At 35.7% G+C, this 13,879-nt stretch overlaps 1 protein-coding gene across 1 annotated transcript in view; it reads left to right on the top strand.

Annotated features, from left to right (window-relative positions):
• The window catches only part of EYS (eyes shut homolog), a 233,477-nt gene that overhangs the window by 154,928 nt on the left and 64,670 nt on the right, over positions 1-13,879 (top strand). The window contains 1 exon segment of the mRNA XM_043438967.1: positions 11,425-11,618. Coding sequence (XP_043294902.1) covers positions 11,425-11,618 — 194 coding nt within the window.

The raw sequence follows: 13,879 nt of genomic DNA, 5'->3' as shown, positions 1-13,879 counted from the left end.
CAATTGGAAGACAATTTATTTTAAGGTCTTCCCAGGTGGCACTAGTGGTAAGAATCTGTCTGCCAATTCAGCAGATATCAGAAATGCCGGTTTGATCCTTGGCTTGGGAAGCTACCCTGGAGAAGGGAATGGCAACCTACTCCAATATTCTTGCCTAGAGAATTCCCATGAACAGAGTCTGGTGGGGCACAGCTCACAGGGTAGCAAAGAGGCAGACACGACTGCAGTGACTTAGCACTCATCCCTTTGTTCCTGTGTGACTTATTTTGATCTCGGCATGACTCTTGTATCTTTGTGTTCTTCTCTAATTCAGCCTTGCACTTTATGCTTCTTGCAGACACTGCTCACTTTCTGATGAATGACACAGCAATAGATGTATGCATTGAACTGCCCTCCCTGTGCCTCAGTTACCTCACCAATAATGGATGCCTCAGTCAGTTCAGGCTGCTCTAACAAAAATATCATAGACTGAGTAGTTAAAAATGACAGAAACTTATTTCTCACAGTTCTGGAGACTGAAAGTCCAAGATCAGTGTATGGACATGGTCGGGTTCTCATGAAGGTCCTCTTCCAGTTTGCAGAATACCAAATTTTCTTGATATCCTCACATGGTGGGGAGCAGAAAGAGGAAGAAAATGCTCTCAGGAATTTTATAAATCACTAACCCTACTCGTGAGGGCTCCATTCTCAAGAGCACATCTAATCCAAATTACGTCCCAAGGCCCTACCTCCTAATAGCATCATATTAGCGTAGGATTGTGTGTGTATGCTCAGTTCTGTTTGTAATCCTATATGGACTAGACCAAGCAGGCTCCTCTGTCCATGGGTTGACATTTCTTTCTCTAGGGCATCTTCCCTACCCTGGGATCAAATTCATATCTCCTGAGTGTCGTGCATTGGCAGATGGATTCTTTATCACTGTACCACCTGGGAAGCAAGTAGGATAGGATTCAGTTCAGTTGAGTTCAGTCGCTCAGTCATGTCTGACTATTTTCGACCCTATGAATCGCAGCATGCCAGGCCTCCCTGTCCATCACCAACTCCCAGAGTTTACTCAAACTCATGTCCATTGAGTCGTTGATGCCATCCAGGCATCTCATCCTCTGTCATCCCCTTCTCCTCCTGCCCCCAATCCCTCCCAGCATCAGGGTCTTTTCCAGTGAGTCAACTCTTCGCATGAGGTGGCGAAAGTATTGGAGTTTCAGCTTCAGCATCAGTTATTTCAATGAACACCCAGGACTGATCTCCTTTAGGATGGACTGGTTGGATCTGCTTGCAGTCCAAGGGACTCTCAAGAGTCTTCTCCAACACCACAGTTCAAAAGCATCAATTTTTTGGCACTCAACTTTCTTTACAGTCCAACTCTCACATCCATACATGACTGCTGGAAAATCATAGCCTTGGATAGATGGACCTTTGTTGGCAAAGTAATGTCTCTGCTTTCTAGTATGCTGTCTAGGTTGGTCATAACTTCCCTTCCAAGGAGTAAGCATCTTTTAATTTCATGGCTGCAATCACCATCTGCTGTGATTTTGGAGCCCCCCAAAATAAAGTCTGACACTGCTTCCACTGTTTCCCCATCTATTTCCCATGAAGTGATGGGAACCAGATGCCATGAACTTAGTTTTCTGAATGTTGAGCTTTAAGTCAACTTTTTCAGTCTCCTCTTTGACTTTCATCAAGAGGCGTTTTAGTTCCTCTTCACTTTCTGCCATAAGGGTGGTGTCATCTGCATATCTGAGGTTATTGATATTTCTCCCTGCAATCTTGATTCCAGCTTGTGCTTCTTCCAGCCCAGCATTTCTCATGATGTACTCTGCATATAAGTTAAATAAGCAGGGTGACAATATACAGCCTTGAAGCACTCCTTTTCCTATTTGGAACCAGTCTATTGTTCCATGTCCAGTTCTAACTGTTGCTTCCTGACCTGCATATGGGTTTCTCAAGAGGCAGGTCAGGTGGTCTGGTATGCCCATCTCTTTCAGAATTTTCCACAGGTTACTGTGATCCACAGATTCCAAGGCTTTGGCATAGTCAATAAAGCAGAAATAGATGCTATTCTGGAACTTTCTTGCTTTTTCAATGATCCAGTGGATGTTGGAACTTTGACCTCTGGTTCCTCTCCTTTTTCTAAAACGAGCTTGAACACCTGGAAGTTCATGGCTCATGTATTGCTGATTCCTGGCTTGGAGAATATTGAGCGTTTCTTTACTAGCATGTGAGATGAGTGCAATTATGTGGTAGTTTGGGCAATTTTTGGCATTACCTTTCTTTGGGATTGGAATGAAAACTGACCTTTCCCAGTCCTGTGGCCACTGCTGAGTTTTCCAAATTTGCTGGCATATTGAGTGCAGCAGTTTCCCAGCATCATCTTTCAGGATTTGAAATAGCTCAACTGGAATTCCATCACCTGCACTAGCTTTGTTCATAGTGGTGCTTTCTAAGCCCCACGACTTCACATATCAGTATATAAATTTGACTGTTGGGGGCATAAACATTTAGTCTATAATAAATGAGCATAATGACAGGATTTGTATAATAATAACTAATAAAGTGTATTTAGAAAGCTGTCTGCTTTTATCAAAGAAATTCAAGCAAAGAACACAACCATTCTCATGCATTTACATATAGTTCAACAGCTTTTTCCATGAAACAGTAGTACTGTGTGGTTCAAGAGATTCCATAGCCCTGCAAGTCTAAAATAATTGCTTTCTGGATGTTTAGAGCAAAGAATACAGACACTTGTTATAAAGGAAAAATATTAAGGATTCAACTCATTGTTGTGGGTTCAATCCTTTGTGGGGATTTGAGGAGAAGTTCAGTGTAATGAGAGCCACATTTCAGGAATTTAACAAAGTCAATAGCTCTTAAAATGTCATGCCATACATGGTTGAAACTGAATTAATAACATGAGAAAAAGAGTATTTAAATGTTATTTTAAAAACACATATAAAGTGAATAATTTAAATATATTTACCATTTACCTGAAACACTTAAATATCATCTTTCCATACAATGACTTTTAACGTGGATGAATATTAAATGCTTGTCTCAAATATTCTTTCTTATTTTGAAGCAATACTTCATGGTGACAAAGTTTTAAAGCTGTAATCAAACATTAGTCACCAAGTTAGCTGTCTTTCTTCAGTTCTCTTGTTTATTGTTTATTTCACTTTTTTTGTTCTTAAGCAGAGCTCCTAGCAATCATTTCTTTTTCTTCCCATAAGAATGAAAGGGAAATTATTCTCCTATTTGGTGATGTCTTTGTGTTGCCTATCCTTAGAGTAGAATAACTTTATTCTTACATGAAAGTAGACTAAAATGAATTCATGTGAATGAAATATTCAACCAAATGCCGTGCTTTCTTTTCTACAGAATTGTTTTAGAAGTTTTTGGCACTTCATTAGAGGATTGACCAAAAAAACTTACTGAAATAATAATAAAGCACTGCAGTATAAAATTATCTTCAATGCACTGTGATTTTTTGGATGTATGCACCATATTAGAATAGCAGAAACTAGTTTGTTCTTAGAAACCCCTTATCATTGGCATTAAATAAAATATACTTTAGATTAGTTTAATAGGATTTCTGCTTAATATCCTAGTTTAAATTATTTGGGTTATGTGTGTTATATGTGCATGGTTATATGTGTATTTTAATCAGTCGAAAATGAAAATATACATCACCTGATTTTGCATCTACCCTCCAGTAATGCTTTTTACATTGAACAGGCTTTTTCAATGCCTGTTATATATTTTGATATTTTTTGATATTATATTTGATATAATATTTTTGATATAATATTTTTGATATTATATTTGATATAAATATTTATATATTTTGATATAAAGGGGTTTATTTTCACATGGAAACTCATGAAAACACTTCAGTGAATTGAATAAACAGAAAGAGAACCCAACTATTCTAAGCTTTAGCAATACATGCCCCCAAATAGTCATAGTTTATTTTTCTTCTTAATAGTGGCCCCAATGTTTTCAGTATATCTATTATTTTATTTATGTGCAGACAATCTATAGTATATATCTTTGTGTATTTACCATCTTACCAAAAGCAATAATAGTAACTGAAACATTCTCCTAACTCTATGTTTTCCAACCTGTTCTGCTATAGCAGTTGAATAAGTATGTATTTCAAGTCCTCTCAAGGTACTTTGGGTAATACTTGATAACGTGTATCCTAATCTTCTCATTCTTTCACATTTCCTCACTGCTCACCACTCAGTAAGCCAATACTACAAGTTTTAAATTCCTGCTATGGAAAAACCTCAATTTTGATAAAATATTCTATAATTGTAATCTTAGAATGGGTTATGTCTTTCAACAAATACACCTTAACAATGTGGTCCTCACGCAAAAGTCTTTGGACATTGTCTGATACCTCTGCAGGGTTCAGTTCTGTTCAGTTCAGTCACTCAGTTGTGTCTGACCCTTTGCAACCCCATGGACTGCAGCATGCCAGGCCTTCCTGTCCATCACCAACTCCCAGAATTTACCCAAACTCATGTTCATTGAGTCGGTGATGTCATCCAACCATCTCATCCTCTGTCGTTCCCTTCTCCTCCTGTCTTCAATCCTTCCCAGTATCAGGGTCTTTTCCAATGAGTCAGTTCTTCACATCAGGTAGCCAAACTATTGGAGTTTCAGTTTCAGCATCAGTCCCTCCAATGAACATTCAGGACTGATCTCCTTTAGCATGAACTGGTTGGGTCTCCTTGCAGTCCAAGGGACTCTCAGGAGTCTTCTCCAACACCACATTTCAAGAGCATCAATTCTTTGGCTCTCAGCTTTCTATATAGTCCAACTCTCACATCCATACATGACTACTGGAAAAACCATAGCCTTCACTATATGGACCTATGTTGGCAAAGCGATGTCTCTGCTTTCTAATATGCTGTCTAGGTTGGTCATAACTTTCCTTCCAAGGAGTAAGCATCTTTTAATTTCATGGCTACAGTCACCATCTGCAGTGATTTTGGAGCCAAATAAATAAATAAATAAAGTACGCCACTCTTTCCACTGTTTCCCCATCTATTTCCCATGAAGTGATGGGACCAGATGCCATGATCTTAGTTTTCTGAATGTTGAACTTTAAGTCAACTTTTTCATTCTCCTCTTTCACTTTCATCAAGAGGCCCTTCAACTCTTCACTTTCTCCCATAAGTGTGCTGTCATCTGCATATCTGAGGTTATTGATATTTCTTCTGGCAATCTTGATTCCATCTTGTGCTTCCTCCAGCCCAACATTTCTCATGATGTACTTTGCATATAAGTTAAATAAGCAGGGAGACAATATACAGCCTTAAAATACTCATTTTCCTGTTTGGAACCAGTCTGTTCCATGTCCAGTTCTAACTGTTGCTTCCTGACCTACATACAGGTTTCTTAAGAGGCAGGTAAGATGGTCTGATATTCCCATCTCTTGGTAAATCTTTCCAAGTAGAGACTCAGGGATTCAATCTCCTGAAGCATTTTAGGTCCACCAACTGGCACACATAGCTTCCAAGTGGTCCATGAAAGAAAGGTGAGAGATAGAAAAGCTTTGACCTGAACTTAATGCATAGAATCTCTACTGGAATCTCATTGGCTAGAACACATATGGCATGTGAAGATGGCTTCAAATTACAGGAAACCATTGGAATAACAGTTGAACTTACTGTCTGCACCATATTGTCCCCCAAATCGTGACTGTCTTTAGTGAGATTTCAGCTGACAAGCTGGTTGACTCCCTCCTCAACACTTCTGGCTCCTTTTGGATCTGTGACTTCATGCCCTGCTATCTGTATTTACAGAACTAATCTAGTAGGCATATGTTGCAGTTAAGTATAATAGGGTTAGGGAGAATGCATGCATTTGTATTACTTGTCCACCATTAACTAAGCAACTGTGTGACATGTTGTAAGTTGCTTAACATCTAGTAAAATGTTTTTCTTTTTTAAGTTAAAATTCAATTATAAAACTGGATAATAATGACCTTTTGTAAATTCCAAGTTTGTCTTAAAGATTTTCTAAAATACACACATATGAGGTAGTATCACTCAAACATACTCTTACCATGTTATTAATTAAAATTGATGTCTTAAATATTATCATCTGTCATTCCTTATAATTATTAATAGGATAATATGTCTATACATTACAATGCTGAGGAATTTATATTCATTCTTGTTCTTGCAATCAAAATAATTACTCAAGTACTAGTGCCCTGAAATTAGAAATTGATTTATTTTATTATAATAATGTCAATGGTGTGGCCATTCAGCATTTTATGCTGCCTTTATACCTTTATATTTCAGAACTGAACACAGAACTCAAGCTTCAAATCAATTATCAATTAATTGATATCATATTTTCTAAGTGAGTTTTTGCTTTGGTTTTTTTTTTTTTTTTTTTCCTTTTGGTTGTATACTGTTGCTAAATAACAACTCTTTGTAACTGTTTCTTGATACTCTTGTTCACATAATAATTAACAGATTTTATACAAAGGTTTTTTTTCAATGAACATGTTATATACTTGTTGGCCTTGGGTTACAAATTGTCTGGTTGACAAAGTTAAGAACTTGAAGTTTTTAATTTTTTTAAATTTCACTCGAAAACTTCTGGAGACCAGTTATGCCATTCTTAATAGGAATTCAAATGTTTCTCCATTCACCTCTTCCCAGCAAGTATGAATTGTCCAAAGACCCATTCATTACCCAACAGGGAATAAAAGAATAACTTTTGCTTTTAAAATAAAAGATTAAACAGTTATGGCAAGGAATGTCAGGCCAGTACTGCAAGTACCTTTTATTACCACTAGGAAGTGCCTAGTAACAATATGCCAAAGGAATCCAAGGAAGGTCTCTCAACTTTGCAATGAAACAGGTGTTAGTTTATCCAGTTTCATGAAATTTACAGCCAAACTGCCAGACTTGAGCCTTATCATGGTTACATTATTTGTTCTTTTTGCATGATCTTAGGGTTGGGACTAGAGGAAGGCAGGTGCCTTTCGTAAGGCACAGGCTTTAAGGAGTGCTCACTCATGTTGCATCCAGTGCCGAGTGTGCAGACACAATTCTGCTGTTGATAGACATTATACAATATAAACATGATTGTGGACAATACACAATATAAATTATTGTGGATACAAAACCAGTAACAATAAATCTGAATGAAAAAATCATATGATATACACCCTCCAATCCTAATCAAATTAAAAGAGAAATTGACTGTCAAAAAAAAAATTATGAGAAAACTCCAAATATTTGGAAATAAAACATATTTCTAAAATAGCCTGAGTCAAGAAGAAACTAAAATTGAATAAACATATACACAGCACATGAAAATTTACAAAATGCAGCTAAAATAATGCTTGCAAGGACATCTATCATTCTAAATCCCTACGTTAAAAAGGAAAAAAAAAAAATCTTAAATCAATATTACAAGTTTCTACCTTAAATAACTAGAAAAAGAAGATCAACTGAACCTAAAACACACAAAATAATGAAACAATAAGATGAATGCAAAAATCATTAAAACATAAGAAAAATATGATAAAAAAAATTTTTTTTTGAGAAAAACAAAACTGATGTGGTTTCAGCTGGACTGACCAAGAAATAAACAAGGTAAGACAAATATTAACAAAATCAGAATTTAATGTGGAGACATAAATAATTATTATTCAAAATTAAAAGTATTATAAGGAAATACTATCAACACCATTAGGCCAAGAAATTAGACTATTTAAATTAAATGGGCAAATTTGGAAAGATGCAAATTACTAAAATTGTCCCAAGAGGTAATAGAAAATTGATGCCAATTTGCCAAGTAGTTAATCATAATCCTTGCAAAATGTACAAAAAGTAGAAGAGAAAGGGAAACTTTTGAACACATGTTATGAGGCAATATTACCCTTATACAAATGGCAGGCAAAAACACAATACAAAAAATCATTATTGAATATACACTGAAAATCCTCAACAAAATATGAGCACAAAATAAAAAGCATGCTTTTGTTACAAAGTGGAAAAATTATAAAGTGAAATTTTTTTTCAAGAATGCAAAACTGATTTAACATCTAAAAACTAGTGAAAATGTAATGCACCACATTACTAGAATGAAGAACAAAACCACACAAAACCAGGGCAAAAACCGTCAATAAAATCCAACACACATTCATTATAAAAACTCTAAAATAGCTTAGAAAGAGAACAAAATTCTCTCAATCTGATGAAAAACATCTGAAAACATTGTCTAGTTAGCATCACCCTAATGAAGTGATACTGGCAGATTTTCCCTGAAGAACAAGAACAAGACAGTGATAGCCACTTTCACTATCTTGTCAAGGTTGAACAGGATGTTCCAGGCTTGGACAGGGAGAAAAAAGATATAAAAATCCTACAGATTGAAAAGGGAAAATTACAACTACCTTTATTAACAGATGTCATAATCTTATATATAGAAATCCTTAAGAAATGCAGAAAAGAACTGCCAGACTAGTGACTATGTCTATAAAGTTTTAAGGATACAAGACAAAATATAAATGTTAATTGTATTTTGATATACCACCAACAAAATTTCAAAAATAAAAATTAAAAAAATTATTATATTTTCTAATAGTATTAACATGATAAAATGATTGCATATAAATTTAACTAAATAAATGCAAGAATTTAACTGCAAATGATATAACATTGAAAAAGAAAAGAAATAATATCTAAACAAATGAAGAGATATTGTGCATTCATTGATTGGAATTTCATATTGATGAGATGGTAATTATTCCCAGTTTAGCATATTGATTCACTGCCATCCCTATCAATAGTTTAGCAAGATTTTCTGAAGAAATTGACTAGCTTATACAAAATTTTATACAGGATTGAAAAAAAAAAAAAAAAAGAAGAGACAAAGTTGCTGACTACAAAAATTTACGTAGGCTTGTGAGAGAGAATGAGAACTCCATATTGACAGAAGTCAACTCATGTTTATGATCAATTGATTTTTCACATTAGTGAAAAAAGCAATTAAATACAAAAAGAAAGAACAGTCTTTAAAAAAAAAAATTCTCAGGACTGTTATATACAAACATGTAAAGCATCATATCTATAGATATATATTACATAACACATTTTTCATATATACAACTTATGTCCTTATATCAACTTAATGCAAAAAAATTGATTCAAATGGAATTTAGCTCTAAATTATTCACTAAAATGATAAAAAATTGTGATAAATCCTAAGAAAAAAATCTTTACACTATTGGTTAGACAAAGTGTTTAGATACAAGAACAAAATCATGATATATAAAATAAAAGTTGCAAGTTGAACTTAATAAAATGAAAAAATAATGATAATTTAGATTTAATTAAGACAAAATTTTTCATATCCAAAAGTTGTTAACTGAGAATATGAAAAGTCTGTGGGGTCTGCATGGATGCACCTAGAGCCTTGGCACATGGGTCTATGGCTCAGACAAAGAATCTGCCTGTGATGAGGGATACCATCGCTGGATCCCTGGGTAGGGAAGATCCACTGGAGAAGGGAATGGCAACCCACTCCAATATTCTTGCCTGGAAAATCCTATTCAGTGAAGATCCAGGCAGTCTACAGTCCATGGGGTTGCAAAGTGTGGGACATGAATGAGAGATTAACACTTTCACTTTCATGAAAAGTAAATGCAAGAGAAGAAAAACATATTTGAAAGTCACATACACAATAACAGAACTGTACTCAGAACATTAAAAGAGCACTCACTACTCAATAAGAAAATACATAGGACAATTTAAAAGTTCTACATACATGAAGAGAAATGTCATTATAAGATATATACAAATGACTAATAATCATGAGAAAATGTTCAAAATCTTTATTCTCATGGCAGTACACATTGAATTGAGATACTATTTCACATCCACTAGAACAGGTGTAAGGAAATGGAAAATGTTAAATGTTGGCAAGAATGTGAAGCAATAAGAATTCTGTACTTTGCTGGTGTTAAGGTAAAATGGCACATCTACTTTGCAGAACTATTTGACAATTTTTTTTAAGTTACATATAAAATTACAAGGAAAGTGAAAGTAGCTCTGTCGTGTCTGACTCTTTGTGACCCCATGGACTATACAGTCTATGGAATTCCCCAAGCCAGAATACTGGAGTGGGTAGCCTTTCCCTTCTCCAGGGGATCTTCCCAACCCAGGGCTTGAATCCAGGTCTCTCACACTGCAGGTGGATTCTTTACCAGCTGAGCCACAATTGCAATACACCTCAGCAATTTCACTGCTAGATATCTATTTTATGCAAGAGCTACTAAAATATATATCCACCCAAATACTCATGAGTGTATTAGTAACTCATAAAAGTTAGTTGCTAAGAGAATAGATCTTAAATGTTCTCATCAAGAGAGAAAAAAAAAAAAAAAATAGCAGTGACTGTGTGTGGTGATGAATGTTAACCAGACTTACAGTGGTGATGCTCTCACAATATATACATATACTGAATTATGCTGTTATACAACCGAGACTAATATAATATTATATGTCAGTTACATCTCAATAAAAATGTTGAAAAGTGGAAACAACCCAAATGTTTGCCAATTTCTGAATGAATAAGCTAAAGATTATATTGAATATATTTTGAATTGTTTTCTGACAAGAAAGAGTAACAAAATTGCTGTTGTTCAGTCACTCTGGTGTGCTCTACTCTCTTTATGATTCCATGAACTGCAGCACACCAGGCTTCCCTGCCCTTGACTGTCTCCCAGTTTGCTCAAACTCATGTCCATTGAGTCAGTGATACGTCATCCCCTTCTTCTCTTGCCCTCAATCTTTCCCAGCATCAGGGTCTTTTCTAATGAATGGCTCTTCGCATCACGTGGCAAAAATATTGGAGCTGATATATGCATGAAAAACCCTTAAAAACTGTATTCTAAGCAAAAGAAACCAATCACAAAAGACAATATATAGTAGCATTCTATTTCTCTGGTTGCAGAAATTGAATATGGAGAGACAGGCTAATGGTTTCCTGAGGCTGGAATTGGAGTTGGAGACAAAGAGCCCTGTTTTGGTAATGGAGATGAGCTAAAATAGGATCCTGCTGGTGATTCAATAACTGTATACACTTGATAAAGTTATTGGATCATCTATTTGCAATGCCTGAATTCTATGAGGCATAAATAGTATCATGATAAATTTGCTTAAGACAATTTTGTGGGAGGGGGGATCAGGATGAGGAACACATGTAAATCCGTGGCTGATTCATGTCAATGTATGGCAAAAACAACTACGAAATTGTAATTAGCCTCCAACTAATAAAACCAAATTAAAAAAAATATGATTTTGTGAACTATAGAGAGTTTCTTTGTTAAGTTTTGCCACATGTCTATGTTCATATTTTCTTCATCTCTGTATGTATGTGTGATTTTTTAAGGTCCATTCTGTGAGAAGTCACTGAAATATTGTGTTTCTCAGTTTTGTTGGAAAGGAGCAATTAGTCAAAATTGAAACTCAGCATATATCTGGGAATGTGCAAAAGGATTCCTCAGTCAAAACTGTGGAACTGATGTCAATGAGTGTTCAACAAAACCATGTCAGAATGATACTCAATGCATTGATATTATAAAAGTAAATATGAATCTAACTCACAAAAAAATGGTTTTAAAATATATTTCAACATTACTAAACTGTTTGAAGAGTACAAATAAAATTCTAATTAATGTATCATAATTTTTAAACTCAGGAACATCAGAAAATATACTTAACTTGGATATGTTCATTTTTCTCATTTTAAATATAAACCCCAATCTCAAAAACACACGTCAATTTCATTTTATATTATTCTGACAGAATCCTCCCTTACAAACACTGTGCTTTCATAAAGTTTTCGTTTTTAGTTATTTAAAAATATTTTCTTCATTATTTGTGAAAAGTTGTTGCTGGGATTATCTGGAATCCCTGATAAGATGCCGGGATTCTTGGCCTCTGAAGGAGATGAATTCAATCCGGGGTCAAAGACAAGGCTGGATCGCTCAGAGCTTTTCTGTAATAAAGTTTTATTAAAGTATAAAGGAGATAGAGAAAGCTTCTGAGATACGCATCAGAAGGGAGCAGAAAGAGTACCCCCCTCCTAGTCTTTAGCTGTAAGTTATATAGTCACTCACAGGCTGTTAATGGAAAGAAAGGAATGTCTTAGAATTTAGAATGGCACCAGATAATTCATCCCTGGCCATAAAACGATTGACTTGAATCTTATAGAAGGGCAGATTACCAAACAAATAGTTTTGTTTACATAGATTAGGGGAACAATATCTGAGTAAGTAGTTTAGGCCATTTGGCAGAACCAACTTGAAGACAGAGTCTGGGGTACATTAACATAGCTTAAGACAAACATTTCCATAAGAAAAAGAAATGTATTGGTTCACTCAAGGTTTGAAAATAGTTAGCTTCAGGTGAAACCAGGTGTCATAGCAACACAGAATTTTAAGAGAAACCTCCTTTTAAATTTGTATAGAGAAGAAAAAAAATATATCACTGGTTTGTTTCCTCTTGCGTTTAAGAGAGAGAAAAATGTCTGGCACCTGCAGCCTATTTCCTCCGTTTGGAGACCCCTGGCCTTCCAACCTGTTACCCTCTCATTGCCCCCTTTTCTTTTAGGAGAATTATGTTGCCTAGGGAAAAGGGGCGTCGTTCTCATTCCATAACTGCTTCCGAGCTGACAAGGGGCGTTGTCCCTAAATTGGTGAGGCAACATATTCTCCTAATACTCATAGTGAGGATGTCTGATCCAGGGACCCCAAATAGTAGTCGGAAGAAGCTGCAGTGATAGCAGGAGTTTGAGCAACCATTTGTAACTTAAAAGCTTTCATGCGACTAGAAACAAATCCAGTTACACAGTTACAGATGCAGGGAGCAAACAGCAAAAACAAAACAATCAGAGTTATTGTAATTAAGATAGTTTTCCATCATGGGGAACTAGTTAACGTCTCCCAAAGTGAGGCAATTGAGGTTTCAGGAGTATCCATGGCCCCAGTCATCTTGTTCATGTGTTTAGTAAAATGAGTAACATTAGTGCTCATATCAGGTATATATGTGCAGCATTGAGTATGAATGATGGCACAAGTTCCTCCTTGGGCAGCTGTCAGAATATCTAAAGCCAATCTGTTTTGTAAAACCACCTTCCTAATTTGTGCTTGTTCAGCATTAAGAGCTGAAATAGCTTTTTGAGAATCTTGTAATGTCTGTTGAGTAAAATTAGTCAAAGCATCTACTCATAGCATAACATCTGTAGTCTCCAAAGAGGGGACAAACACTGCAGCCAAATAATCATACCAGTGAAATACAGATCTTGCCCACCGAGTTTTAAGGTGGGGTAAATTAGCAGGCTTCTCTGGAAGCTCTGAAAATATAAAGCCATGAGTAAAGGCTAGACCCAGGGTGCATCTCCCTATCCAGCCATGGGGAAGCCAAGCCCATAGGTAAGAGCCACATATCCAATAAGTCCCATTTGGAGCAAGCCAGCATGACTGGGATATCCAGTCCCAATTAGTGCCTGGCCAAACAAAGGGAGATCCTGAACTGGGGTTGGAAAACACGGGAATGATTACATTACATATTTCCTGAGGCAAAAATCCCAATCGTTTCCAATAATTGTAATTAAGTTTTGGCTAACTTTGGGGGATGGCTCTGTTTGTTCCCAGCATATAGGGGCAGTAGATATTAGACGTCCTTTTTCAGGAGTTAGCCATATAACCTCATCCCATATTTGATAAACGTCAGGTAAAAAACCATCAGATCTAGACCTATTTGTCTTATGCACAGCAAAATAGTCATTAAACTGAGACAGTGTATAATCAAAATTAAAGTCACGTTATGTCCATAGTTAAGGT

The sequence above is a fragment of the Cervus canadensis genome, chromosome 20 (genome assembly GCF_019320065.1).
Source record: "Cervus canadensis isolate Bull #8, Minnesota chromosome 20, ASM1932006v1, whole genome shotgun sequence".
Taxonomy (NCBI): Eukaryota; Metazoa; Chordata; class Mammalia; order Artiodactyla; family Cervidae; genus Cervus; species Cervus canadensis.
This window is presented reverse-complemented; position numbering and strand designations above follow the sequence as displayed.